General features: G+C 40.6%; 2 protein-coding genes and 1 long non-coding RNA gene across 9 annotated transcripts in view; 1 reads left to right on the top strand and 2 right to left on the bottom strand.

The window, feature by feature from the left end:
• SUPT16H (SPT16 homolog, facilitates chromatin remodeling subunit) overlaps positions 1–21,929 on the bottom strand; it is a 33,627-nt gene extending 11,698 nt beyond the window's left edge. The window contains exons 1-12 of the mRNA XM_060004889.1: positions 21,692–21,929; positions 8,968–9,060; positions 7,767–7,937; positions 6,965–7,117; positions 6,259–6,405; positions 5,703–5,854; positions 4,048–4,220; positions 2,585–2,675; positions 1,706–1,779; positions 1,456–1,568; positions 276–341; positions 65–160 (exon numbers count right to left, since the gene is read on the bottom strand). Of these exons, the coding sequence (XP_059860872.1) occupies positions 65–160; positions 276–341; positions 1,456–1,568; positions 1,706–1,779; positions 2,585–2,675; positions 4,048–4,220; positions 5,703–5,854; positions 6,259–6,405; positions 6,965–7,117; positions 7,767–7,937; positions 8,968–9,060; positions 21,692–21,757 (1,395 nt within the window). The 5' untranslated portion in view covers positions 21,758–21,929. The remainder of the gene's footprint in view (positions 1–64; positions 161–275; positions 342–1,455; positions 1,569–1,705; positions 1,780–2,584; positions 2,676–4,047; positions 4,221–5,702; positions 5,855–6,258; positions 6,406–6,964; positions 7,118–7,766; positions 7,938–8,967; positions 9,061–21,691) is intronic.
• Positions 21,930–22,043: 114 nt separating this feature from the next.
• LOC132420449 (uncharacterized) lies at positions 22,044–27,023 on the top strand. The gene is made up of 3 exons (XR_009518371.1): positions 22,044–22,465; positions 22,769–22,902; positions 26,927–27,023. It is a non-coding gene; the product is annotated as an uncharacterized lncRNA (long non-coding RNA).
• CHD8 (chromodomain helicase DNA binding protein 8) overlaps positions 23,025–27,618 on the bottom strand; it is a 56,608-nt gene continuing 52,014 nt past the window's right edge. For 6 of the 7 annotated variants that reach the window (XM_060004882.1, XM_060004884.1, XM_060004885.1 and 3 more), the window contains 4 exons: positions 27,347–27,460; positions 26,980–27,159; positions 26,463–26,579; positions 23,025–24,002 (listed from right to left, as the gene is read on the bottom strand). In XM_060004882.1, coding sequence (XP_059860865.1) covers positions 23,436–24,002; positions 26,463–26,579; positions 26,980–27,159; positions 27,347–27,460 — 978 coding nt within the window. In that variant the 3' untranslated portion in view covers positions 23,025–23,435. The remainder of the gene's footprint in view (positions 24,003–26,462; positions 26,580–26,979; positions 27,160–27,346; positions 27,461–27,618) is intronic. The other variant, XM_060004886.1, reaches the window with a different exon arrangement.

Genomic DNA, 27,618 nt, shown 5'->3' with positions numbered 1-27,618 from the left:
ACCCAAGTTATCAAAACCTGTGAACCATCAAAGTAATACAGTAAACTTAATACAGTAAACTTACTCGTGTTCTTTCTGTAAGTAACGCTGCTCGGGAACCTCTTCCCAACAGGTCCTCAGCCTCATCTTTCTCCTCTTCCTCTTCTTCCTCATCCTCATTCTATGGGGGAAAAAAAATCATAATCAGAAATTCAGGTCTTAATTATTTTAGCCAATATTGTTTATCTTCTTCACTGTATCAAACTTCCTATACCACTCATTTATCTTCTTCCTACCTTTAGAAAAATCCCCACGTTCTTCACTTTCTTCTTTACAGAAGTGAGAATGGTAGCCGGGCCATCCTGGAATACAAGTAGGAAGTAGACATCTGTAAGAGCATTTAAGTGAAACACTTTCACTTTCAAACCCAGTAAATAGCTGGGCCATGCTTTGAACCTTCTGGTACTAAAAAATCTTTGACAACAAATAAAACCAGTTATCGTCTGAAATGCACATCAGGAACTACAATTTGGGAGGCAACGCTGGGATCATGATTAAGAATACAGGCTTGATTTGAAACCTGGCTCAAGCACTTTCCAGCTCTGTGACATTAGACAAGTTACTTATACTTCTGTGCCTCAGTTTCTTTATCTGCATACTTGGATAAGAATATTTACTTCACAGGGTTATTATAAGGATTCAATGAATTAATGCATAAACATGCTTAGCTTATAATAAGAGCACTTAAATATTTGCTATTATTAAGAATCAGTTCCTGCTAAGTGAAAGAAACCGGTCACAAAAAGACCCCAAATATCCAGAAAAGGCAAATCCTTAGAGATAGAAAGTCAGTGCCTAGGCCTGAGGGGGAAGTGGGGAGTGACTGCTAATGCACACAGGGTTTCTGAGGTGATGAAAATGTTCTAAAGTTAGACTGTGGTGATAGTTGCATAACTGTGAATATACTAAAAATCACTAAATTGTACACTTTAATTGTATAGTATGTAAACTGTAGCTCAATAAAGCCATTACTAAAAAAAAATCAGTTCCATTATCAGAATCAGTTCCTGACATTATCATAATCGAAGTTCAAGCCACAATGTAATAAAGGGTTTGGCTTAAACAATCTCTATCCCTAGCTGTATTAGGGTATCATAGGGATCTCTCCTTCCCCTTAGCTAGCATTTAACAAATATAAAAACAAAAAACCCACATAAAATAGACAAGCAATAAACAAGAGTAAATAAGGATTTACTATGTAGCGCAGGGAACTATATGCAGTATCTTATAATAATTTGTAATGGAAAATAATCTGAAAAAAATATATAACTGAATACTTTGCTGTACATCTGATACTAACATAATATTATAAATCAACTATACTTCAATTAAAAAAAAGGAGGGGGGAACCATAGGGTAAAAATGCGCTTCCAAAGTCAGTTCATGACCACTCAAAGTGGAAGAAGCAATACATACCTCATCCACAAGCACTGTGTCACCAATGAATAGGGCATAGGTTTTCTCTTCTGGTTTCTTCCCTTCCTTGTTAGTCAGGTCTGAGAATCCCAAATTGATGCTGAAAACCATTCCTAAAAGAGCAAAACAGGAATGAGTCAATGACTGTGAAAGGATGGAGAAGTGTGATTTTATACAGAATAGAGGGAGACAAAGCAAAAAGAAAAGTTTCAAAAAAGTTATTTTTCTATTGCATGCATGTAAAACTCACCTTTCTTCAGTTTGTACTGATTTTTACTATTAATTACTAAAGAGCCTTCACGGAATTCAATGCCCATTCCAAACCTAAAAAAGGAATGAAGAGAAACTTTAGCAATAGGCTAAAAGATCTCTAACCTGAGTCAAGTACAATATATCCTATTTCAATTTTCAAGATAAGGCAAGCAAACATGCTGAGTGATTTGCCCCTGATGATCAGTCAGTTAAAGAAGATCTGAGGACAGTCTTTGGGTTAATATGCTGAAAATGACTTTCTAATTAAGTACTGCATATAACACTTATTATATTTAGTAGAATGTGATAACTGGCTTCATTAAGTCACCTAGGCCAAGACTTGGTATAGGTCAATATATTTCCTCTTGTCCATCAGAGAAGGACAGAAATAAACTATATACCCCAACTAGCTTCCATCTAAGGAGACTGCCTAGAGCTTTTGTTTCTCAAATGTCTTTGGTTCTGTAAGATGTTATTAGGTATTTCTAGGTGTTCAGTGGTCAAATACATTTGAGAAACACTGGATAAAATAAAAATTGAAAAAAGAATTTAAATAGTAGGATATCTCAGAGTACTTAATTTGCAAATATGAGCTGAGGTGTTCTAAGAAAGGAAATATAGTATGTAATGTCTCCTCACATTTGTAATTTAAGGCTGGAACACTACTGGCATCTACTACATTGGTCTGGAAAAATCTCCACCCTATCCCTGGGAGTAGAACTCAAGCATTTCTCACATTCTCTGATAACACAATGTGTCTGGCACACAGTTAAGTTTAATAGTCCATAAATATTGGTTGAATCATCTAAGAATATTCTGCCTGACTGCCAGTCACGAAAATTGACTCAGAGTGACAGTGTATATCACAGCATCTTACCCAAGGTTTTTGGTAATTCTGTTCAGCAGCTCTGGCTTCTGCTTTTTAACCACATCCATGACAGCATTATATACATCACATATCTTCACACCTAATGAGACAGACAGGGGACATTAAAGCATCTTTCAGAAAAAAAAAAGCCCCAAATCACATTTTTTTAATCAACATTTTTTTCACCTATTAAGTCCACTAGGGACTTCCCTGGTGGCACAGTGGTTAAGAATCCGCCTGTCGATCCAGGGGACACGGGTTCCAGCCCTGGTCTGGGAAGATCCCACATGCCACGGAGCAACTAAGCCCATGCGCCACAACTACTGAATCTGCACTCTAGAGCCCGTGAGCCACAACTACTGAAGCCCACGCGCCTAGAGCCCGTGCTCTGCAACAAGAGAAGCCACTGCAGTGAGAAGCCCCCACACTGCAACGAAGAGTAGCCCCCACTTGCTGCAATTAGAGGAAGCCTGCGTGCAGCAAGAAAGACCCAATGCAGCCATAAATAAACAAATAGATAGATAGAGAGATAAATAAATAAATAAATATTTCATAAAGCAGGGTTTCTCAAAGCATAAAATAAGGAATACAGTTGCAGGAGTGGTAGGACTTAGAAATGTGCATTTTAAAAAACAATCTGCCTGGTCATTCTTTAATTACACTGTTTTTTAGAATCACTCCAGTGGGACTGTGGAACCCCAGTTGGTTTCATTGAAATAATTCAAGAGTTGATAAAAGGTATCACATTAAACTTATTATACATTTTGAAAAACACGACTACTAAATGGGTGAATTACTGCTGGAAGAACTCTGGACTTAATTTTTCAGGGTCTAGGATATGAATACATATTTCAAGCCAGATATGGTAGCCTCAGAGGGCTTTTTATTATTAAACTACCTAGGACTATGACCTCTAATTGGATTTCTCAAGATCGACTTGAGGTATCATGGGGGAATGGTGCCTGGAAGCTCTGCAAAACATGAGCGGGCTTACGAAGTAGTTTGAAGGTGGTAAACATGAAGGCCCATTTAGCCATCGGGGAGTGAAAAGTCTCAAGGCAAAAGAGTGTCAAGTGCTTTGCTCTTGAGGTAGGCAGCTGCTTGCTTAGCAGGGCTGCTATTAGATCTCTCAAACTAAGATTCCGGGTATCCATTCAATATAGGATTAATATTACACAGCCTGCTGGGAGAGATACTACTTCTCAGAAGTTTCTCAAGAAAAGTAATAAGGCCAGAGTATTTTATGAAGATCTGGACACAGAGGCCTAACCAGTCAGAGGTTTTTTTAAACAACAGTATAATACCACAATAACCACCCATGCATAAAAGTACACTGAGGAACTAAATGCTAGGATGACTGGAGGTTAGTAAAATCTAATTCTATTTACAGTACAAGAGCCTCAGGGATAAACACGCCCATAAATGCTACATTTTTGTTACATGATTTCTAAACCTTATCTAAGGCACCTTACCATGTCTTAGTTCCTTTAGCAGCTCCTCTTGAAGCTGAAGCAAAAAGTTGTAATTTTCTTGAACCTCCTGAGAAGGATCAACCATCAAAGTGCGAACAAGGTTGGAGCAGTAAGATTTGAAGCGAATACCCATGGCACAGGTAATGGCCCCAAAATGCATGTGATTCTTGTCACTAGAGACCAAAGGAAGAAAGCATTTCATTACACAAACTAGTGAAGTCCTTAGTATCACTAACACACACATCTGTAATCACTACCTTTCCCTGCTATATCCCAAAGCTGAAGCGGAAAAATGACCTAAACTTTTTTTTAAAAGAACAAATCAGTTTATAAATGCTCTGGAGTAACTTTAATGGCCAAAGCTTTTAGGATAAAAATTCAGTAAAAAGCTGTTGTATCCTAAGTATGTAAAACATATACTGAATTTTATTCATTATAACCTAACAGCATGATGGTAAGGCATCACCTTTTCCACCAGTCCACTATGAATTCACCATGAATTAATCCTTTCCAACCAACCAGGACACACAGCATTCTTTACAGTATTTTAATTTTTATTTTATTTACTTATTTATTTTAAAACCTATGGTTATAACATCATTGCATGTATGTATGTATGGATGGATTTATTTATTTATTGGTTGCATTGTGTCTTAGTTGCGGCATGCTGGATCTTTGTTGAGGCATGCGGGATCTTTTGTTGTGGCACAGGCTCTTTGCTGTGGCGCATGAGCTTCTCTCCAGTTGTGGTGTGCGGGTTTTTCTCTCTCTAGTTGGGGCGCATGGGCTCCATCCAGGGTGTGTGGGCTCTGTAGCTGTGGCGCACGGAGTCCAGAGCACTGGGCTCTGTAGTTGCAGCACTCCAGCTCTTTCATTGAGGCGCGCGAGCTCAGTAGCTGTAGTGCGTGGGCTTAGTTGCCCCGCGGCTTGTGGGATCTTAGTTCCCCAACCAGGGATTGAACCCACATCACCTGCATTGGAAGGCAGATTCTTTACCACTGGACCACCAGAGAAGTCCCCTCTTTACAGTATTTTTTAAAAATCAGAAGGGGAATTACATTACGATATATCTAATAAGATTTTTTTTCAACATTTTGCATTTTTCTCGGCATTTTAAATCATCTGGAAAATGCTTACAATCAAATACTCAAGTAAGAAATGAGTAACTGTGAAATAAAATAAAAATATGCATAGAATAAGACAAGAAGATAATGTAAAAAGCAGGCTAATGATCATTCTTTCTCCTCCTACTTTTTTTTTTTTTAAATAAATTCATTTTATTTATTTATTTGGCTGCGTTGGGTCTTCGTTTCTGTGTGAGGGCTTTCTCTGGTTGCAGCAGGCAGGGGCCACTCTTCATCGCGGTGCGCGGGCCTCTCACTGTCGCGGCCTCTCCTGTTGCAGAGCTCAGGCTCCAGATGCACAGGCTCAGTAGCTGTGGCTCGTGGGCCCAGTTGCTCCGCGGCATGTGGGATCTTCCCAGACCAGGGCTTGAACCCGTGTCCCCTGCATTGGCAGGCAGATTCTCAACCACTGTGCCACCAGGGAAGCCCCTCCTCCTACTTTTTTGAATTCCAGAATGAGTCCAAGAAAAAAAACAGGCCAAAGGCTGAAATGCTCTGGTTGTTGTTATATTTTGAAATTCTCCTACTTACCTCACCACACTGAACTTGAGGTTATAGTTGCCACCACTCTGAATGATAGGAGGGTAACACATTTCCACAGTAGAAGGGTCTGCCCCGGCTAGGTATTTTTTCTCTTCTATGGCCTTTTCCACAGACTCAGCCAGTTTGCTGTGTCGAACTTTCTGTAAGTATATCCAGAAATAAAACAATACTTACTAGAGAGTGGCAGAGGGGTGTTGGGTTTTTGGATATCACCATTTGAAGATAACATATATCCTGATATCATATAGGATGCTATAGAAGTCTTACGAAGTGGTTTATGCACCACTTAACATACTGGTGTACATGTAAAGCAAATTTAGAGAATATGTGGAATTCACAGCTATTCAAGGAATTCTCAAGTGAAATACTGGGTAACCTCCAGAAACTACAGTGCAGGTTTATAGTTATTTTGAAAGAGAGCTGGCACAATTACACACCAACTTATGTATCAAAGGAAGGCGAACACACACCAAAAAACGCCGCATGGGAGAGACTTACTTCTGCTTCATTAAAACAGTAAAAAGACACCCCCCTCCCTTTTCACCTCATCTGCATCGACTATTTCCATGACTCTTTCCTTGAAGAATTTGTTGAAGACCTCAGAGGTGATGCTGGCTGCTTTCTTCATTAGATTGAGCTCTCCATCCTCCTTTACAGCAATGGTATAGGCCACAACTGCACTGATGTCTATCTGCAATCAAAGCGATAAACAGTTTCTAACATGCAGATACGGAATTGCTAAAGAAATATCTCTCCCCCAAGTCAAATATTATCAGTGATGATATCTGGTTATTTAACAGCAAACTACTCATCAGCAGTCTGCAGAATATCTAAATCTCCTCTTCTTGGATTGAATAAACATCTGAAAGAGCTCTTTACCAGGTCACTGGTGTATTCTAAGAGCCATTAAACTAATGTATCATTTAAAATGTAAATATAAATGCCTCTCTCTTGAGGTTTCCATAAAGGCTGAAGGAAGGCAGACAGGAAAGAAAAGAAAAAAACAAAATTTTTTTTGGACAAGAGATTTTCCTCAGTTTCCCTCTGAAGTACCTGAACTCTCTCCTGAATGCCTCATTCCTAACTGGAAAGAAAACTGCCTTACTGCTCAGCCGAAGGGAATGAAAAATGGAAATGTGAATGAATATATAGCTTTCCCAAAACAAATTCTCTGCATTATCTGTTATGGAAGCTCCTCACAATTTTTTCTTCTCAACTCTCAATGTGCCTATTTCCAAGAGTATTCTTACTTTGTCAAAGCCCTCTTTGTTGAGGCAGTCATTCCAGCTCTTCATGAACTCTCCTGGGAATTTGTCTTTGCTGAACACGCCAATCTTCTTGCCATTCTTGCTTTCTTTAATGGCTTCAATCATTTTATCAAAGCTGCTCTTATTACTTTCATTCTATCAGTGCCACAGGGAAGAAAAGGGGTTCAATTTCAGAATTAGACATCTATGTTCTACTAGTACTAGGCAGAGAATATTCTAAACTACAGAAAGAATAAATTCTATTTCCCCTTCTACTACCTACTTCTTTAGGGCAGACTATAACACACCAAAAGGTAACGCAAAATTTCTTTCAATATCTTTATATGCTTAAGTGAAGTACCATATAAGCGGAGAAGGCTATTCTTTTTCTTCAGGAACAGCTAAGAAACTCAAATACAAAGGTGAACAACATTTTGAGAAGAAATCTTCTCAGAAGAGAAGTGGGCAGTATAACAAAAAAGAGTACATTTGATAAAAACTGGAAATGAGGTATGCCTCATTTTCCTTAAGGATATTTAAAAGCTATTTGTTCTAATTAAGGCACTCAGATTAAAACAAACAAGTTGACAGTGTCAAGAATGGATAAAGTTAGTGTTCACCAGAATTTCATAACCCATTTGTCTTACTGCAGAACTGACAGGACTACTGAACTCTTTTCTTCCTGACTAACAAATGACAGTCAGCTAAATCTTCCCCTGTATTTTTTAAATTCCTAGAAGGCTTTTCTGTTTATCACTTTTAAACATTCTTTCACATTTATGACACCTTCTTTATTAGTTCTGACCTTTTCTCGTATGAGCAGTGTGATGGCAGGGGCTCCATTAGCATTCTCATTGCCCTTAGTGTTAGCAATCTGTTTCAAGAACTCCACTTTTTTCTTGCTGGCCATAAAGATGATTTTGTCATCACAGAAGACCATGATAGTATCAGTTAGTTCATAACCAAAGAGCCATGTCTATGGGAAAAGACAACGGTGTGTACAGATACAAAAAAATTAATGTACTTACACAGAAATATTTATAAATTAAGGTATCTGGAATTAACTTCCAAATAATCATGGAATGGGGAACCTGGATGTAGATTCAAATGAAATGAGATTGGTCAGGAGTTGACAATTTATTGGATAATGGGTACACAGGAGGAGTTCAATGTATTCTTTTATCTACTTTTATTTGTTTGAAACATTCCATAATAAAGACCATCAAATCGTCTGGATAATTTGTGTTTATAGGAAGTATATTACTGTTTAGTAGGACAGAAATGCATAAAACAAGAGACAGAGAAGCACCTCAGGGAACTGTGCATTCTAGCTCCCCAAAGATTGTTAGTTGCCTACCAATTACTCATATCTTCTCTCTCAAAGAGACTCATGACCTTTAGCTGGGCAAAATGCTCAGCACAAAGACCCTATTTCCCATCCTTTCTTGCAGCTAAGCATGACCATTAGATTAAATTTGGGCCATTAAGTTATAAGTAGAAGTATTCTGTGGGACTTCAAGAAAGTCTCTTTAAAAAAGGAGGGAGGGTCTCCCATTTTATTCCCTCTCTCCATTCTTTTTGCTCAGAATGCAGATATAAGGGTGAAGCTGCAGCAAATTTTGCAAAATGAGCACAAGAGCTATACTCTATGGATGGCAGAGTAGAGACCGGGAAAAAACCTGGGTCCCTGAAGACTATCTAAGAGAAAAAGAAATATTTTTTTTAACCCACTGTTATTTAGATTTTTCTGTTATTTAAAGTTAAATCCATCCTAATTTATATACTTCTCTTCCTTTTTCCTTATGTTCTAAATCAGTGCTGTTCACTGAACTTTTTGTGACAGAAATATTCTGTATGTCCTCTGTCTATCATGATAGCCAGTACTGAGTACTTGAGACTTAGGACTGAGAAGTTAAAACTTTAATGTGGCTAGTGGCTACGATACTGAACAGTCTAGTAGCTGATTCAATGACTCTCAGGGCTAAACACAGCTGTAAATTTCTCACCTGTAACGCAGTTGATTTGGCATAAACGATTTCTTCATCAACACCCACTGATACAACAATGGCATCAACGTTGGCATACTCATCTTCTCCTTTCTGAAAAGTAGAGTAATTTGTTCATTTTCTTTCACACTAGCAAAATAGGAATACAAACTTCAGTATTTACCCAAGATATGTGTAATTTTTTCCTAACAGAAATTCTAAGTTTAAGGTACATGTTTGCCTGGCAACCTCACAGCCATCACTTACTCTATTTTTATTTGTCTGTTTGTTTGTTTGCGGTACGTGGGCCTCTCACTGTTGTGGCCTCTCCCGTTGCGGAGCACAGGCTCCGGACACACAGGCTCAGCGGCCATGGCTCATGGGCCTAGCCACTCCGCGGCATGTGGGATCTTCCCGGACCGGGGCACGAACCCGTGTCCCCTGCATCAGCAGGCGGACTCTCAACCACTGCGCCACCAGGGAAACCCTACTCTATTTTTAAAACAGCTTTCTGAGACAGAATTCACATACAATTCACCCACTTTAAGTGTACTGTTCAGTGGTTTTCTGTGTATTTAGTTATGCAGCTATCACAAATTTTAGAACATTTTCATCCTCCCCCAAAAAACCCATTAGCAATAATTATCCATCTCCCCCCAGCCCTAGGCAACCACTAATCTCATTTGTCCCTAAGGGTTTGTCTATTCTGGGCATTTCATATAAATGGAATCATAATATGTGGCGTTTGTGTCTGGCTTCTTTCACTTAACATGCTTTCAAGGTTCATCTATGTTGTAGTATGTATCATACCACATTCCTTTTTATTGCTGAGTAACATTCCATTATGTGGATATACCACATTGTATCCATTCATCAATTGTTTGATATATGGGTTGTTTCCATCTTTTGGCTACTATGAATAATGCTGCTATAAACATTCACGGAAGTTTCTGTGTGCACATATTTCTCTTGAGTATATATCTAGGTGAGGGATTGCTCGTTATATGGTAACTCTATGTTTAACTTTTTTTTTTTCTTTTTCTTTTTTTTTGCGGTACGCGGGCCTCCCATTGTTGTGGCCTCTCCCGTTGCGGAGCACAAGCTCCGGACGCGCAGGCTCAGCGGCCATGGCTCACGGGCCCAGCCACCCCGCGGCATGTGGGATCCTCCCGGACCGAGGCACGAACCCACGTCCCCTGCATCGGCAGGCGGACTCTCAACCACTGCGCCACCAGGGAAGCCCTAAGTTTAACTTTTTGAGGAAACACCAGACTGTCTTCTAAAGTGCCTGCACTATTTTACATTCCCAATAGTAACGTATGAGGGTTCCACTTTCTCCACATGCTGACCAACACTTGTTATCTTTTTTATTATTTTATTGTTTATATAGCCACCCAATGGGTATGAAGCAGTATCTCACTGTAGTTTTGATTTGCATTTGCCTAATGGCTAATGATGTTGACTGAGTCCCCATTCACATGATTCCTGATGAGCTGTATACCCTTTCTGGAGAAGTGTGTATTCAGATCCTTCGCCCATTCTGTAACTGGGTTACTGCTTTATTACTAAGCTTTAAGAGTTATTTTTATGTTCTAGATATAAGTCTCTTACCAGATATGATCTGCATTATTTTCTCCCATTCAGTGGGTTTTCTTTCACTTTCGTAATGATGTTGTCCTTTGAAGCACAAAAGATTTTAATTTTAAAGAAGTCCAAATTCTTTTCTTGTGCTTTTGATGTCATATCTAAGGTGGCTTTGCCTAACGCAAGGACATGAAGATTTACCTATGCTTTCTTCGACAACAGTTTTATACTTTTAGCTCTTATATTTAGATCTAGGACTCATTTTTGAGTAAATTTTTGTGTATGGTGTGAGGAAGGGGCCTAACTTCATTATTTCGCATGCAGATAACCATTTGTTCCAGCACCAAGGCAGTGGCACCAAACTATGTTCTTCACTATCACACTCATAGGAAACAAATCCAGTTTCACTAAAAAATGTCCTTGACACAGTAAAAATGATTAATATTATGAAATCCTAACCCTTGAGTATATGTCTTTTTAATATTCTGTGTAAACAAATGGGAAGTACACACAAAGCATTTCTGTGTGCAAACTGAAGTATGATGGTTGTCTCAAGGAAAAGCACTTGTATAATTACTTGAGTAACAAACTGAACTAGCCATTTACACAGAGTTGGGCATCTGGCATACATTTCCTTGAAAATGAATTAAGTGAGCCTATCACTTCAAGGAAAACAAATGACAAACATGTTGTCAATGATGAAATTCGAGTTTTCAAGCAAAAATCAAAATTTTGACAAACTTGTACCCACCATTGTGAACTTGACAGCTTCTCTACTTACTCAAGACTTTTCTGATATCGGTGGTGATATTAACATACACGATTCTCCAATATCATAAAATGAAATGTGTACATTTACCAGATCTGTACAACTGAGGGAACCAATATTTTCCAAATAAGCAACGCTTGTTACAAAATCATCCATGGGTAAAGGATCAAAGGTGCAAGACAGACCCATAACTTGAGTATGAAAAGTTCACTGCTGTGGTTTTAGATTCCACATTACAACTAACTTTCAAGAGATTACCACTTCCAGACTTTTAGTGTAGTAGTAACAAAGAATATCCATAATTATCTGAAAAGATTATTAAAATTTCTCCCTTTTCCAGCTTCATGTATGTTTGAAGCTAAATTTCTTTAGGTACTTGATACAACCCATACAAAGAAATGCTTTGTGGGGACCTGAATAATTTAAGAATGTAAAGGGGTCCTGATATCAAAGAGTTTGAGAACCACTGTGTTATGATTCCTACAACATATATTAACACTAACTCTGGCATCAAATATTCTCTCCTCCCCCAAATTTTGCTACATGCATTCCAACTATGGGATTTTGTGGCACTAGAATTACTAGTACCTTGATAACCTCCCAAAATTAGCAACAGGTATTCCCTTATATTTAATGCTTACGTGTTCTGGCTACTGACATATATTTCCTAAACATCTGTCTACAAAAAACACCACTGAAACTAACCAAAAAGTCCCTTTTAGTATTTTTTGATACTTGAAATCTTGGTTGAGTCAAAATTTTTTAGCAAAAAAAAGACGTACGAAAATTCAAACTACACAGTAATAAATTTTTTATAAGTATATGAAGAGGGACTTCCCTGGTGGCACAGTGGTTAAGAATCTGCCTGCCAATGCAGGGGACACGGGTTCGATCCCTGGTCTGGGAAGATCCCACATGCCATGGAGCAGCTAAGCCCGTGCGCCACAACCACTGAAGCTGCGCACCTAGAGCCCATGATCCGCAACAAGAGAAGCCACCGCAATGAGAAGTCTGCGCACCACAACGAAGAGCAGCCCCCGCTCACAGCAACTAGAGAAAGCCCACACACAGCAACGAAGACCCAATGCAGCCAAAAAAATATATATAATATAATTATGTAACTTAATCATTAATAATATGGGAAAACCATATAAAGGGATCTCAATATAATTGAAAATAGGGAGAGAGAAAAAAAGACCCATGTAGTCAGCTTTTTTATGAAGATAGGGGAAACAAATCCATCAAAATCTCCAGGATTTCAATGAATATAAAATGCCTGGTTTTCCACTGCCCATCAAAAAGGTAAGAGGATGAATCCTAATTTCTCTTGGAACCCATGTGCTTTGACCATTTCATTCTTGATTCTTTACAAACACCAGTGGGCTCTAACATCAGAAAAAATAAATAACAGCAGAATATCTAAAGATAATAAATTTAAATAAAATTTCTCTTACAATGTGATTCAATGAAAAGGATTACAAGTAAAGCCAAACATTTTCACAGCAAAGTCTGGGGCACTACTTTGTATTTTCAAACCTTATGAGGAGTACGAATGCCTTATACAGGTTACATCTGCAAACAGTCTTCTGAAACTGTGGGAGATTTTTAATAATCTGCTTGTAAAACTTATATGATAAGTTACCAAAGTAACATTATAATAAAGTTATATATAATACTAAAATATTTTCAGATTAACTTGTGTCTGGAATTTGTTCTAAAATACTGGAGTGGGGGTGGGGGGCTGGCAAAAAGAAAGAGAAGCCACAAGACTGGCAGCCACTGCCCCAGGGCCAGGCCTACAGTCAGCTCCAGGTGCTGGCTGTTAGAGGCAGCTGGGGCTCAACCCTGCTGCTTAACCGGCTCCAGATTCCCGTGTGACCTCTTCTGCTGGGGAGGTCTTTAGGACTCAGACTTGAGCCCCTGTCAAATCTGGACTTTCTAGATGAACCATTTTGCAGCAGTGACCCCTGGTGTGCAGACTCTCAACATCCACCAAACCCTTTCTGTCTCCAAAGCCTGCCACTTTCCAGTCTGTCTGGTCCACTTAACACTCAAGTGTTGCTGAAACAGGTGTTTCAGATGGGAACAGTATTTACTGAGAAAGCACTTTCTGTATGTAATCTACAATAAAACTTTAGCTGTAGTATGCATCATCACATTCAAAACCCCAAATCAAGACCTCATTTGTTTATTTTTGCTTTTATTTCCTTTACTTTAGGAGACAGATCCAAAAAAAGTATTGCTATGATTTATGTCAAACAGTGTTCTGCCTGTGTTTCTTCTGCATTTCAGTCTTTAATAATAATGGGAAACACAGTAGTTACTGTGGGCTAGGCACTATTCTAAGTACCTTATACACATTAGCTCATTTAATTCTCACAGCAACACTTATAGATGTGAAGATGGAGGAGACTGGAGCACAGAGAGGTTGGGTCACGATAAGTGGTGGGGTCATGGATTCAAGCCCAGGCAGTCTGGCTTCAGAGTGAGCCCTTACCCAGTAGGCATATATGGGGTGGTGCAGTGGTTAAGAATCCGCCTGCCAGTTCAGGGGACACAGGTTCAATTCCCGGTCTGGGAAGATCCCACATGCCGCGGAGCAACTAGGCCCGTGCACTACAACTACTGAAGCCCATGCGCCTAGAGTCCGTGCTCTGCAACGAGAGAAGCCACCACAATGAGAAGCCCAGGCACCGAAATAAAGAGTAGCCCCCGCTCGCCTCAACTAGAGAAAGCCTGCGCGCAGCAACAAAGACCCAACGCAGCCAAAAAGAAAAAAAGATATATGCACCCCAATGTCCATTGCAGCACTATTTACAATAGCCACGATATGGAAGCAACCTAAGTGTCCATCAACAGATCAATGGATAAAGATGTGGGGCGTACGTGTACACAAACACACACACACACACACACACACACACACACAGAGGAATATTTCACTCAGCCATAAAAAAGAATGAAATTTTTCCATCTCCAACAACATGGATGGACTTAGAAGGTATTATGCTTAGGGGAAAAATTCAGAGAAATAAAAATACTGTATGATATAACATATGCGAAAGCTAAAAAATAAACTAGTGACTATAACGAAACAGACTCACAGATATTGAAAACAAACTAGTGGTTACCAGTGGGGAGGGACAAAATAGGGGTAAGCGGTTAAGACGTGCAAACTACTATGTATAAAATAAACAAACTATAAGGACATATTGTATAGCACAGGGAATACAGCCGATCTTTTATGACTATAAATGGAATAATATAACCTTTAAAAATATAACCTAAAAAAACTACAATTTAATAATATCAATTGTGCTTACATTATCTTTATTTTTTAACAGCAATTTTTTATTTTTTGGTAAGTGACACAACTGTCCACTTACAGTGATATAAAGTATATTCTCTGGATGTATTAAGGTTAAAGAATTTTTTGGAAGATGAAAAGACGACAGAGAGTGGCAAATGACTAAGTGCCTGACAAGCATTCTCAGCCGGAAGATACTGATGTTAAGTGTGCGTATGTCATAGAGCCCTAATGGGCTCAGGGCTCGGGAGGCACCAAGTATTAGAGAAGGGGAAAGGGACATATTGAACACGGATAAGTTCAGAGCTAAGAACAGAAGGTCTGGTCAGCAAGCTTAAGTCCCCAGTTCTCGGAAGCCCTGAGACAACTCCTAATCCTTCCTCAAAGAGACTTAATTTATTCTCTGGAGAAAGGAGCTCAAAAAGGCTCTAGATACTAGGCCCAGCAGAAGGTAAGTACTAAATGCTGAGGAACTAAATGAAAATCTGTTTTCTGAATGACAACAACTGCCCCAAAGACAAGAATCAGAGGACTTTTCTTTGAGCATCACTGAATTCAGAGAAAATACTTCAGATACTGTCAGTATCTGGGGGTTCTCCATGGAACAAGCTAACCTATTCACTCTATCGTAACCCCTCTCTACTAGTTGAGAGACCCTATTCAAGCAGAGCTTCCCACCAGTTTCTTATTACCTTATTCTTTTTTTTTTTTTTTTTTTTTTTTTACCTTATTCTTAATACAAATGGGTAGCCAAGCCTCATTTTGATTTTTGTGAAGTGTCCTTCATGTAAGAGGGAAAGCAAAGAAATCCAGAGGAAACAGGCATGGCCGAGGACAGAAAATAAAAATCAAATAAAACATCCCCTATAAGAGAAATAAATATAGTACATCCATGAAACGAGAAAAGAATAGGGGATAAAAAAGAACTTAGAAAAAAAAATTCAATAAAAAGTGGTAAAATAAAGTTAAGAAACAGTATCTGGAAGTAGAAGATAAAGAGACAGGAAATGAAATGGAAAGATAATAAATTTAAGCCAAAAGGTCTAAACCTTACCAAATCGGAATTTCAGGGGGAAAATAAACCAGATCACTGAGGAAACGGGGAGAAAATGATCAATGAATGCAAAATTCCAGCACTGACGGATGTGAGTCTTGAGACTAAAATGGCCCCCCACTTCCCAACTCAATGCAAAGGGGGTGGGGGGGGAAGACTCATACCAGGGCAGTGAAATTTCAAAACACAAGGAATAAAGAGATGTTTTACAGAGAACAATAGGCCACATATATTGGAACAGGAAATAGAATCACATCAGCCTTCTTCTCAAATGTAAGACTGAAAGCTTGAAGGCTGACAAATAGCTTCAAAATTCTGGGCAGAACTCTCAGAGATTTTCAATCTTGAATTTTATACCCACTGAACTATATTATTAACCAAAAGTGGAGACAGAATAAAACTTTTTAAGACACATAAGGGCTCAAGAAACATCTATTCTCTGTATTCTTTCCTAAGAAGCTCTTAGAGAAATGCTCTAACAAAACAAAGGAAAAAAAATCAAGACATGGACTGTAGGATACAGGGGACACTGGAAAGTTCCAAGTTTCAACAGGCCTAGAGAGCAACCCGTACAGATAGAGCAGAATAATGTAAGGCTGAGTGGGTGGGTGGGTGGGTGTTGGCGGTATTTAAAAAACAAACACAGAATTAATAAAATATCTGATGAGTGTGAAAATTTTAGAATAAAAAATTGATGAGATTATGACAGATCTGCAGGAAAAAAATTAGGGCTAGAGACATTTAAAAGAGGAGAGAAATTGAAGTAATCATTAATGCCATGAAAAATGAAAAACTGCAGAGAAAAGGAAAGGTAATTAATTGTATTCTACTGCTTCGCCCAGCAGTGAAAATAGTTGCAAGAGCATAACAATGTAAACTGACTGAGTTTACTAAAACTTTTTGGGGAAAAAAACTTATCAAGAGGGATGGATATGTGATAAAGCAAGTATGATAAAATATTAATTGTGTAAACTAGCTGGGGGTACATGGGTTCTTACTGGAAATTTCTTTTATCTTTCTGTATGTGGAAATTTTTCATAACTGTGTCAAGAAGAAAATTTACAGGAAGTGTCAGGAGGCAGGGAAGCTGGAATGAATATGATGGTATAAGACAGTTAAATTTCAATCCTAATCTATCAAAACAAAAGTTAATATCTACAACTGATAAATCAAGAAATAGCAGTATATAGATATTACTTCAAAATATGAAAGAAAGTGAAGAACTGGAAAGTGGGTGCTTCTGGGGCAGGTGACTGTTTTTTGTTAAGGCTGTTAGAACTATTTGGTTTTTTAAAACCTATGTATGGGGCTTCCCTGGTGGCGCAGTGGTTGAGAGTCCACCTGCTGATGCAGGGGACATGGGTTCGTGCCCCGGTCTGGAAAAATCCCACATGCCGTGGAGTGGCTGGGCCCGTAAGCCATGGCCGCTGGCCCTGTGCGTCCGGAGCCTGTGCTCTGCAATGGGAGAGGCCACAGCAGTGAGAGGCCCGTGTACCCGCCCCCCACCCACCCCCCAAAAAAAGAAAACCTATGTATGTATTACTTGATTAAAACTGATTTTTTAAAGTGCAAGGTAAATAATGTAAGTGCTAAGGAATCGGCAAAAATTGTGAAGGTGGTATTGGAATGATAAAAAGTTGGGGAAATACTGCAGCAGAGGAACAACTATCTTCCTTTGAACCAAAGGGGTACTGTGTTAAAACACGAAACATTTTTGAAGTCTCTAGTTATAGCTAAGACACCGATCGAATTCATCACCCAAACTGAGACAATTTTGAGAATAAAAAAGTATGCCATTAATTACATATGTACAACAGGTGAACAGTTTCAGAAAAGGCAGGACTTATGATCACCCTGAGTACAGTCTCTATAAAAATCTCTTCAAACCAAGAAAGGAATGCATGAGAGTTCAGAAATCAAGTTACCATCATTCACTGAGTGCCTACTACACGCTAGGCACTGCACTTGGTAACAGTGATAAAAAATAAATAAAAATTTGAGTAAGCAAGAATAAATGAATCCTAACCTGCCCAGGCATTTACTTCCATCTAGCCTTCCTCTTCACTCAAGAAACCAAGAAACTTCACTCAAGAAACCTTTCTCTAGCTCACGCCAGAGATAAATGAGCCATAATGAACTGAGATGGGTAGAAGCAAGCCGTTACCTGTTGAAAGTAGTATGGAAATTGCCCATATTTTAAAGAACCTTCCTAAGCCACAAAAGATTACTGCCTAGTCTTAGAGAGCAATCCAGAACAAGAAACTTGTCCACAACAAAAATCAGAAGAGCCAGAAATTGCCACTCAAGAGAAACACTGACACTATAGGTTATTAGTTTTCTCCACAGGCACAAACTTCCTTTTTGAGGCTGGAGCCACTCACTCCTCAGTCCTGACCAGTAGTGCAGCACCATATGAATGAATGCAATGGATCAGCATTCCTTTTGAAAACAGCTGCTATTCTGATTTTTTAGGAACTCTTTTGGGTTAAAAGGCAGATGACTGAAGTCAAGGTTCACACACACAGCAGGATGTCCTAATAGGTAGGTCTCAAATGAGTTATAGGTGTGCATGGATACAGTATTCCCTCAGCTCTCAAAGCAGCTGGGACCCCAGGATGGTGGGTAACCTGCCCCCCTTGTACCCTATGCAGTAGTAATTCTATCACTTGGTTAAAAACAATCACAATCATGAAAAGGCTGGGAAGCCCTGAATATGGACCCTGTAAGTATAAGAAGACAGAGGAGAAGCCCCCAGCTGACACTCATGATCCAATATCATCACCTGGGGTTCTCTAAAGCAGAACAGACAGGTGCTGCAAACCCTTTCCGCTCGGAGCAGTTCTCATTTAAAAAAATGACAGGCGGGCTTCCCTGGTGGAGCAGTGGTTAAGAATCCTCCTGCCAATGCAGTGGACAAGGGTTCAAGCCCTGGTCCGGGCAGATCCCACATGCCGCGGAGCAACTGAGCCTGCGCTCTACAGCCCGAGCCACAACTACTGAAGCCTGCACGCCTAAAGCCCATGCTCCGCAACAAGAGAAGCCAGTGCGATGAGAAGCCCGCGCACCACAACGAAGAGTAGCCCCCGCTCGCCGCAACTAGGGAAAGCACGCAGGCAGCAAGGAAGACCCATCGCAGCCAAAAATAAATTTAATTAATTAATTAATTTTAAAAAAATGAGAGGCAGGACTAGACTAGACTCAAACATCCAGAAAGAGTCATAAATAATAAGTTTTAGTCACTACGGAGGTCTCCTGTTTCATTTCTGGCTGAGCCCATTTTCTTATCCTTAAAATGACACTATTTACTCAGGTATAACGTTTAATGCTTTAGAAATTTCTACTCAAACAGAAATGTGTGATACTGCAACTGTTTGGGGGATGTAAGTCATGAAAATTGTGATTAAGAGATACCTCTTAGTTACAATAGCCTCACAAAATGTACCTTAGCCAAACTCAACTTGCATAGATGAGATTAGGAAACACATTAGCTCCTACTCTTTTAAAAAAAGAAAAAGAAAAAAAAAAGATTGGTAGCCTTTTGGTGCTCTATAACTCTAGGTAGTTGAAGAGCGTTGGAGCTACCACAAGCACCCACACAGTTCTGAGAGATTAATGCTTAAGGGTATCTAAAACTTAAAAGTGGGTGTGGGGACTCTGCTGGTGGTGCAGTGGTTAACAACCCGCCTGCCAATGCAGGGGACACGGGTTCGAGCCCTGATCCGGGAAGATCCCACAAGCCGCGGAGCAACTAAGCCTGTGCGCCACAACTACTGAAGCCTGCACGCCTAGAGCCTGCGCTCTGCAACAAGAGAAGCCACTGCAATGAGAAGCCCTTGCACCGCAACCAAGAGTAGCCCCCCCTTCCCGCAACTAGAGAACGCCTGCACGCAGCAACAAAAACCCAAAGCAGTCAAATAAATAAATAATAATTAAAAGTGGGTGTGGAGCCCAAACTAATCTTTTAGTTAATTTTTGTCGTAACAGATTTCTTTGCAGATGGGAGCTGACAACACAAGGCTTGGAATTCATATAGTTAACTTCTAGTTATTCTCATTTCAATACCAGTTTTCTTATTCAAAAAAAAAATAGTGTAGAAAAACAAACATAGCTTGCACCTGTACATTTCACTATTTTCCTGCTGCAGCTAAGAGGATAAGCAACCAGAACTTATCCCAGAAAACTATGATCTTTGGTTAAGCAGATCAGAATCAAAGTACTGCAACCTGGAACGACAATGCATAAAGAAATTCTACAGGTGGGTTCTAGGCATAGTTGTTAAAATTTAGTTATAAAAAAGCAGAAAGTCTTTTTAAATAAGATTTTTCATAATGATACACCACAAATTTTGCTAATGAGTACATTTTTGTATTGATTTGGCTTGTAACTTTGTAACACCAAGATCTTATTAAAGTCTAACATGCTCCTTTCAAATGACAGGAGGGCCAAGATAAATTTTAATGATTTTTGAGAAGCAAACAAAAAAATGGGGGCCAATAACTTTCATGGATTTAAAAACTGTCATTTGACATTAAGTTTGCCAATCTGTCTCCAGGCCTCAAGCTTTTCCTAGTTTCACGCTTTGCATTCACTTATCATGTAGAGGAGCTTTGAGCTCTAAATTAATCTTAGCTTCCATACATGGTCTAGAGAGGATAATTTGATAAACTCTGAATCACTGGGACTAGAAGCAACCACCACAGCAAAGGTGTGTAATTTTGGGGTCTATGGGTGGAAGAGAGGGCTTTTGATTATTACTTGTACAATAGTACTTTAGGAAATATCTGGGCATTTAGAAAGAGTTTTTCTAATACGGATCACATTCAAACTTTAAAATGTGACAGTGAGAGAAACTGTAAAAACATCTGGTAGAAATTAACCAATAAAAAATTTTAAAATAAAATTTATGTTTGGCTTTAGCCTAGCATAGAGTCCTTATTTTTGCTTCTCATAAAATGCAAAGAACCCATTTTATTTTCAATTATCTAATGCATTTATGCTCAAAAGATGAAACATGCACGGGTACCTTTAATATGAATGGTAGGGAAATGACCAATTTTAATAGCTTAGTTTTTAGAAGATCAGTTTGAAAGGCAATTTACAATGCTGAAATCAGAACTGATCATTTTTGTCAGGACGCTTTTGAGATTTGAAAGTCTTCATTAGTTTTATCTTCCCTGAATGACAGAGTTCAGAAGCCAGACTTAACCTAGTTAGCTCAGAATGCACCACAGGATGCAATCAAATGTTTGAATTGATAACTTACCAGCATAAAAATAAAATCGTTAACTGGGGACTTTTTCAAGCAGCAAAAATGCCCAATCCCTAAAAGACTGGGTACTGCAACAGCTCTTTTTCTGAACACGTGCCCCGGATACTCAACCAAGGATGAAAACTAATGAGGTTTTAGGCAACACATCGTTTTTTGCATTAACTAAAGCCTGCAGGTTTTCAGCGTTAGGTTTCTGTGTTGCCCGCAGCAGGGCCTAGAACATGAGGCGGTTGCGCGTGAGCAGTATTTCTTTTTTTAACTCCAGCAACAGCCCCGCAAACGATAAACGCCAAGAGCCCGGTTCACATTCTCTTGGACCCTCCATCCATGCTTGACGAAATGGTTGTAATTCTGGCGGGACCTAGGGCGCAACACTGTGGTTCTGGGAGGACAGAGCGAGTGCGTGGGTGTGTGCGAACACTGCAGGAGGGGGCAGCAAGACTTGATCACGGAGTGGGAGGGAAGGATGATGATGCCTCTCCTAGGGCGGGAAGAAACTACGAGAGGTGGTTGTTATGCATGACGGGGGCTGGCACGCAGGGAAGATGGTGGTGGCCGCAGGGCAGGGTGATTGCCGGGGGGATTCCCTGTTACTGGGCGGCGCTCAGAGCCTCCTGCGGTGAATGATCCTGGAGCAACTAAAGCGGCGCGACACTGAACCCGGGAATTCCCGACGGAAAGGGGAAAAAAGGCGCCGAGAAACGGGATTATTATGGGATGGCAAAGGGGGCTCCCTAGGGAAAATTACGGGATCTATCTCACCCTCCAATTGCTGTACAGTCTCTTCACTCGCCGGTAATAAGCGTCTTTGTCCAGAGTTACAGCCATAGCCACAGACGCCGCTCCTCCTCGGGTTCCGAGAATCACGCGAGGTCCCGGCTCAGCCACCCTCTCTCGGCCCTGGAATCCCGCACTCTCCCAGTGACCCGGAAGTATCGACCTCAAAGATGCCCTTTCCGCTTCCGGGTCCCAGCAGCGCTTGGGATTCTTTTATTTTTTTTTTCTTAAATCCTTCCTACGGAGGTTAGGGGGAGGAGAGGATGGAAAAGAGTCTGGAAAGCAACAAAATATGTAACGCAAAAAGAGTTCAGATTTTCGCGGGGTTTTGTCAATTTAGCAACAGCCGCACGAGAGTCGACGTCATCACGTGACCCCCTGCACCCGCCCTTACTCTCTGCCAGGCCGCGGTTTCCAGGCGCTCGGACTCCTTGCCGAGGCGGCGGCGGCAGCGGCGACCGCCGCTGGGCACTGAGAAGTAGGCGGGAGTCCTGACGTGCCGGCCCCGCCCCACACAAGCTACCGCGCGCGGGTGCAGTGGCCCCACCCAAAGGAAGGGGAAGCGGAAAGAGCAGGGTCTGGCGTGGGGTAGGAGTGGAAAGACTGCAGCGTAACTCGGTCCGTTCCTGTCCTAGAAAAGGTGCGGAAGTAAAAGCCTCTGCTGCTTCAGGGCTGGAAGGATCCTCCGTGCCAGGACGCTGGGTCGGGGGCTCCGGGCGGACAGAGAGCTCAAACCTGGGAGACGAGCCCACCCTGCCCGTAAGACTAAACTAGGGCCGGCGATACGGGGGAAGGGCTTCGCCATAGAAAGGGAAATTAAATGCCCAGGCTTCATTTGAGCGCTAGGGTGATAGGGGAAGGGTCAAAGGAAACAAATGGCTTGAGGGAATTTATAGAATGCACCCCCCGCCAAGTCGTTTCCGCGTCCTTCCAGTTAGCCAGTCCCCTTGCCGCAGTTCATGAAGGGACACCATTCTTAGGCTTCCCCAAAGCACCGTTATTTAATTTGAGACAAAATGTACGTGGGTCTTGACGAAATTCTTCCTTTTCATCTCTTCTAAGAACTTGGAGTTTGAATCTGGAACATTTTGCCTGCCATTTAGCTTAGATCGTTTCCTTGCCTTTGGTAAGGTGGAGAGCCTAAGCTTATATAAACCCTTTAATGGAGTACGGATGACTTGTCTGCCCTATCCAAGGTAACTCGGCATGAACAGTAATGAACTTTAGGAAAATGATGTTGAAATTACCCATCGTGAACATCAACTCTTAAAATTAATATATTGGGTTTGAGCAAATATAGAACAAGGGAAGAGTGGGAAAGGATTAACTTAAATTTATTAATGCCAAGGGGAAGGAAGGTAACAGTTCCTGACCCTCCAGCTGTATCCACAGTTCGGTCAGGAACAGGCTCTGCCGGAGGCTAGTGCCAGCGCTACATAGTCTGTGGTTAATGGAGGTGTCTAGGGAGGGGTGAGCACATCAGCTGCTCTAGTCTCCTTTCCTTCCCCAGAAACGAGGAAGTAGTCATGTATTGTTTTAGGAGTTCCCCTGCCCAGCCAATCCTCTCAAATTTGGAAGCAATCAGGTACAAGTTTTCTTTTTCCTTTTCACCTCCTGGAGTCCTGGGTTTCCCCACATCTCCCCTGCCCCTCCCACTTTTCCACAGTCCAAGGGCCAGAGTAAATGAAAATACAGCAGCCACCCAAGCGATGGGGACCATGATGGGGCTTCAGTCATCACCATCTTCGCTGGAGTCTGAGTTGGCTGGCATCATAGGATCATCAATGAGTGAGAAGTCCCTTTCTGAGCTATCATAGCCCTGAGATAAATCATCATCATCATCTTCATCCTCATCGTCCTCATCCTCCTCAGGTTGCAGTGGTGGCAACCTCAAGGCAGTACCAGAGGTGGTAGTGGCTGGTGAAGAAGGGTAGCCAGTGGCTCTCAGGCCTGGATGGTGATGGTGGTGATGGTGGGGGTGGGGGTGGTGGTGGTGGTGATGAAGCATGGTGCTGGAGTCTACATGAGGGGATGATGCTGCACCACCCATCACAAACGGCATAAAAGGCAAAGACGCAGAAGTGGCACTGCTGTGACCCAGAGATGACACAGACTGCAGGCCACTACTGCTGTGTTGGAAGGTATTATGCAGAGACAGGGACCCAGTGCCTCCACCCTGCATCAGGGCCATCATCTTAGAAAGGTCTGGTCGCATCCTACGGGCCCGCTTCTTGCTGCTGTCCGGTGCAATAGGCCCTGGCAAAACCCGGTTGAACACTGTTTCAGCATGATGACCCTGGGAGGAAGCAACAGAAGATAGTAAAAAGAAAGGAAGGAAAAAAGCCAAAAGTCAACAGAGTCCTAGCATACAAATGCTTTTTCACTGACTCTATCTTTAGCAGGGGCAAAACTAGTCAGATGAGGCTTGATGGTAATGGGGAAGAGGAAAAGCAGGATGTAGCTGGTTGAAGCAATATAATGCTGAAGCCAAGAGCAAGGATTTGACACTGACACTCATGTGAACCAGAGCTTTGATTTTTTTCCATGACTACACTGTACCTTTACTCGGGCCAACCGTTTCAAAATTATTCACCTTTGTAAATGAGCGGCCTGAGTACGACACTGAATGAATCAGTACTTGCACAGTATGCTTTACTGATGGCAGGCTGTTCACATGATCTTACCATGTGAAGTACAGCATGACAGTATTGACATTTACAATACTATCCTTCATTATTGCGTCAGAGTGGGGTAAACTCAAGATAGACCAGATTACGATTCTGGATGTCTGGAACACCAGAGCTGGGGTAGCTCCTTACCAAATTTACTAAAATACGTTTTTTTCCACATTGATACAAAAACTTACATATCTGCTGAATTTTAAATTGCTTCATCTAGATGGTCTCACTATAAATTTTGTTTAAGTTCTCTGAAGCTGGAACTTATTACTTTGCTAGACCTAAGTACAGTACTGGGTAAACTGGCAACAAACTCAGACAATTAGTACCTGTGTCTCTGGACTTGCCCAATCTAAGCCTGACCTTTCTGACCTGGAGAAAACAAACATCTCAAAACTCTATTTGTTTAGGCTTTAAAATGTCACTATAACAGCACCAAATCACTGTAGGGTCCGGTAATGATATAGTGCTAGACATGCCATCAATTCTGCAGTAAGAATTCTGTACTAATCACATTATAATTTTCTGTGATTTCCTATGATCTTTTTTCTTAGAGTTATCAACTGACTGTAAAGAAGTGCAAAAGTACTTGAGGTAAAAATAGGTAATCCTGGAGGAAAAGCCTTCCTTACAGGCTGCTCTATAATGTTAAATTCAAGACAGAGAAGGTATCCTCGCCATCAGCCTCCCATATCAGCCATTCTGTGTATTACACCCTTGGTTCCATGGAGGCTAAGAGGGTAAATTAAAACACTCTTCCATGGTAACGATATTTATATGAAACCACTTTCACCAATATAAAAATAATAAATAAGCCTTATAAATTCACCTCACAAATAAATATATATTATGTGCAAAATAATGTTCTCAGAATTTGTTGAATGCAAAAGACATATTTTTCATTTGGAAATGAATTTTGTTAAAAGATAAACCATGTGGTTTTATGTATATATCACATACATATAAAGATATATATAAAAGATCAAATGGGAATGATTAGATAAAGTGAGTAGACAAAGTGCTAATCCATTTTAAATGCTTACCAAACCAAACCATGATTTATATATGTTTATATTTAAACAATACGACTATTGTCCAAAGTAAGGCAAACAGAGCCAAGAGAAACTTTTGCAGTTATATTTTGATGGAAAGGATTATGGGTTCTTAATCCACCAAATCTATAACCATGATAAAAGTATAAGTACATCTGAAAATAATGGAATTAACTCATAGCCAAAATTGTTATTATAAACTATAAAACATGATTTCCTGTCTTTTTCCATTACTGGCATATTATTAGTGGTTCTCAGCCTCTTCTATGTTGGGAAACCCCATGACTGTTTTCTTTAGTAGGTCCCAAATCACTGCTTTTTTTTTCTGGCTGCATTGCATGGCTTGCAGGTTCCCCAACCAGGGATTGAACCCGGGCCCTCAGCAGTGAAAGCGCAGAGTCCTAACCGCTGGACCGCCAGGGAATTCCCCAAATCACTTCTAAAATATATAGAATCATAAAACTTTTAAGAGATTATCTGCTTCAAAACCCTCAACTTTTCAGGATATGCAAATTGAAAAAGTTAAAGGATCTGCCTAAAATCCCCTCGTCAGTAGAACAGCAGGATAAGGCCTTGAATTTTCTAACACGTTAATAATTCTTTTTTTTTTTTTTTTTTTTGCGGTACGCGGGCCTCTCACTGTTGTGGAGCACAGGCTCTGGACGCGCAGGCTCAGCGGCCATGGCTCACAGGCCCAGCCGCTCCGCATGTGGGATCTTCCCGGACCGGGGCACGAACCCGTGTCCCCTGCATCGGCAGGTGGACTCTCAACCACTGCGCCACCAGGGAAGCCCACTAATTCTTACATTTTAACATGCCTAAAGTGCTAAAGTTAGCTTTTAGAATTTTATGCTGTTCTAGAGATGACGATGCCACAGGACTGTAAAAATACCATGGTTTCTTTCTTTGTGAACTGAAGACAAATTTTCTCAAACATACGCTGGAAGAAAGATAAATAACATTAAATAATTTCTCTAGTCGTATCTAGTGTGGGAACAGAGTGGTAATACCTCAAGTCTCACTCACCCTTTTTCCATTCCTAGAGTTAGCTGTCTGTACTGGTTCCATTCCCAAACAGTTCAATTCTGCCTTATTATTTTTTTTACATCTCTGCCACTTCTGTTTTCTGCGATCCTCCATATACTGCAATAGAAAAGCTGCAGTTATCCTAAAGGAATAAAAAAATCTTCTCTGGAGTAATCATTAAGGTACTAGTGTCTACTTTGACCATAAATGCTTATTGTGTGGATAAATTAAAGATTAGTCCTACTGGAAAACTGCCATGAAGCAGACTTCTCCAAAAAAATTAGGTCATTATGTAATAGTTCAATGGTAAATATTTGCCTAGCATTTAGTTTAACAAGTACTGTAACATTATTTGGATCCTCACAACAACTCTGTAAAGTAGGAAGACTAAGTATAATTACTCTTATTTTGCCGATGGAGAAACAATGACATAATATATGGCATGCTTCCTCCCTCTCACACAGCTTAAATACCAAGGGAATGACTTTAAATCTTGCTGCATGGAACTGCCACTCACCGCTAGAAATCGGGGATCGACAGCGAACTCTGGATGACCCTGTAACCACATCTCCAGTTCAGCCCGGCGAGGGGCATCCTCACCCACCAGCAAAGTCCCATCCACCTTATTGATGACAGGGATCCGGGTCTCCAGGTCCACATCAAGGTGATTAGGCTCTTCCATGCACTCCACCTCCAGCTGCAAACCCAGAATCCACCCCCATGAGCACATACTCTTCTTTTGGGTAGGGAGGGAGGGGGAGCAGAGCCAATGGTAGCCATAAAATAGTATCTTCTACTCCCTCAATCCCAACTGCCTTCATCAATTACTGGGAACAAAAATATTTTATCTAATCATCATATTAAAGACTTTCTCTACCACTTACCTCAACTAGCTTCTTTCTGTTCCCTTTCTTCTTATGAAAAAGAGGATGTCCATCTCCCATTACTCCATTAGCCATCAACTTGTGCTTCTGGAATGTTAACTTCAATCCTTCTTCCTAGAAAGACAACCCACCCACCCAAGACATCATATGGCATGTTTTTAAAATAAAAATCAAGTTTAGGGGGACTTAGGGTAAGGGTCATCCTCTGGTTCAATGATGGTGAGAAGAAAGGCCATTGACTAATGGGTAGAAATTAGAAATACAAGACGACA

The sequence above is a fragment of the Delphinus delphis genome, chromosome 2 (assembly GCF_949987515.2).
Source record: "Delphinus delphis chromosome 2, mDelDel1.2, whole genome shotgun sequence".
Taxonomy (NCBI): Eukaryota; Metazoa; Chordata; class Mammalia; order Artiodactyla; family Delphinidae; genus Delphinus; species Delphinus delphis.
Note: the sequence above shows the minus strand (reverse complement) of the source record. Positions and strands in the feature narration are given on the sequence as shown.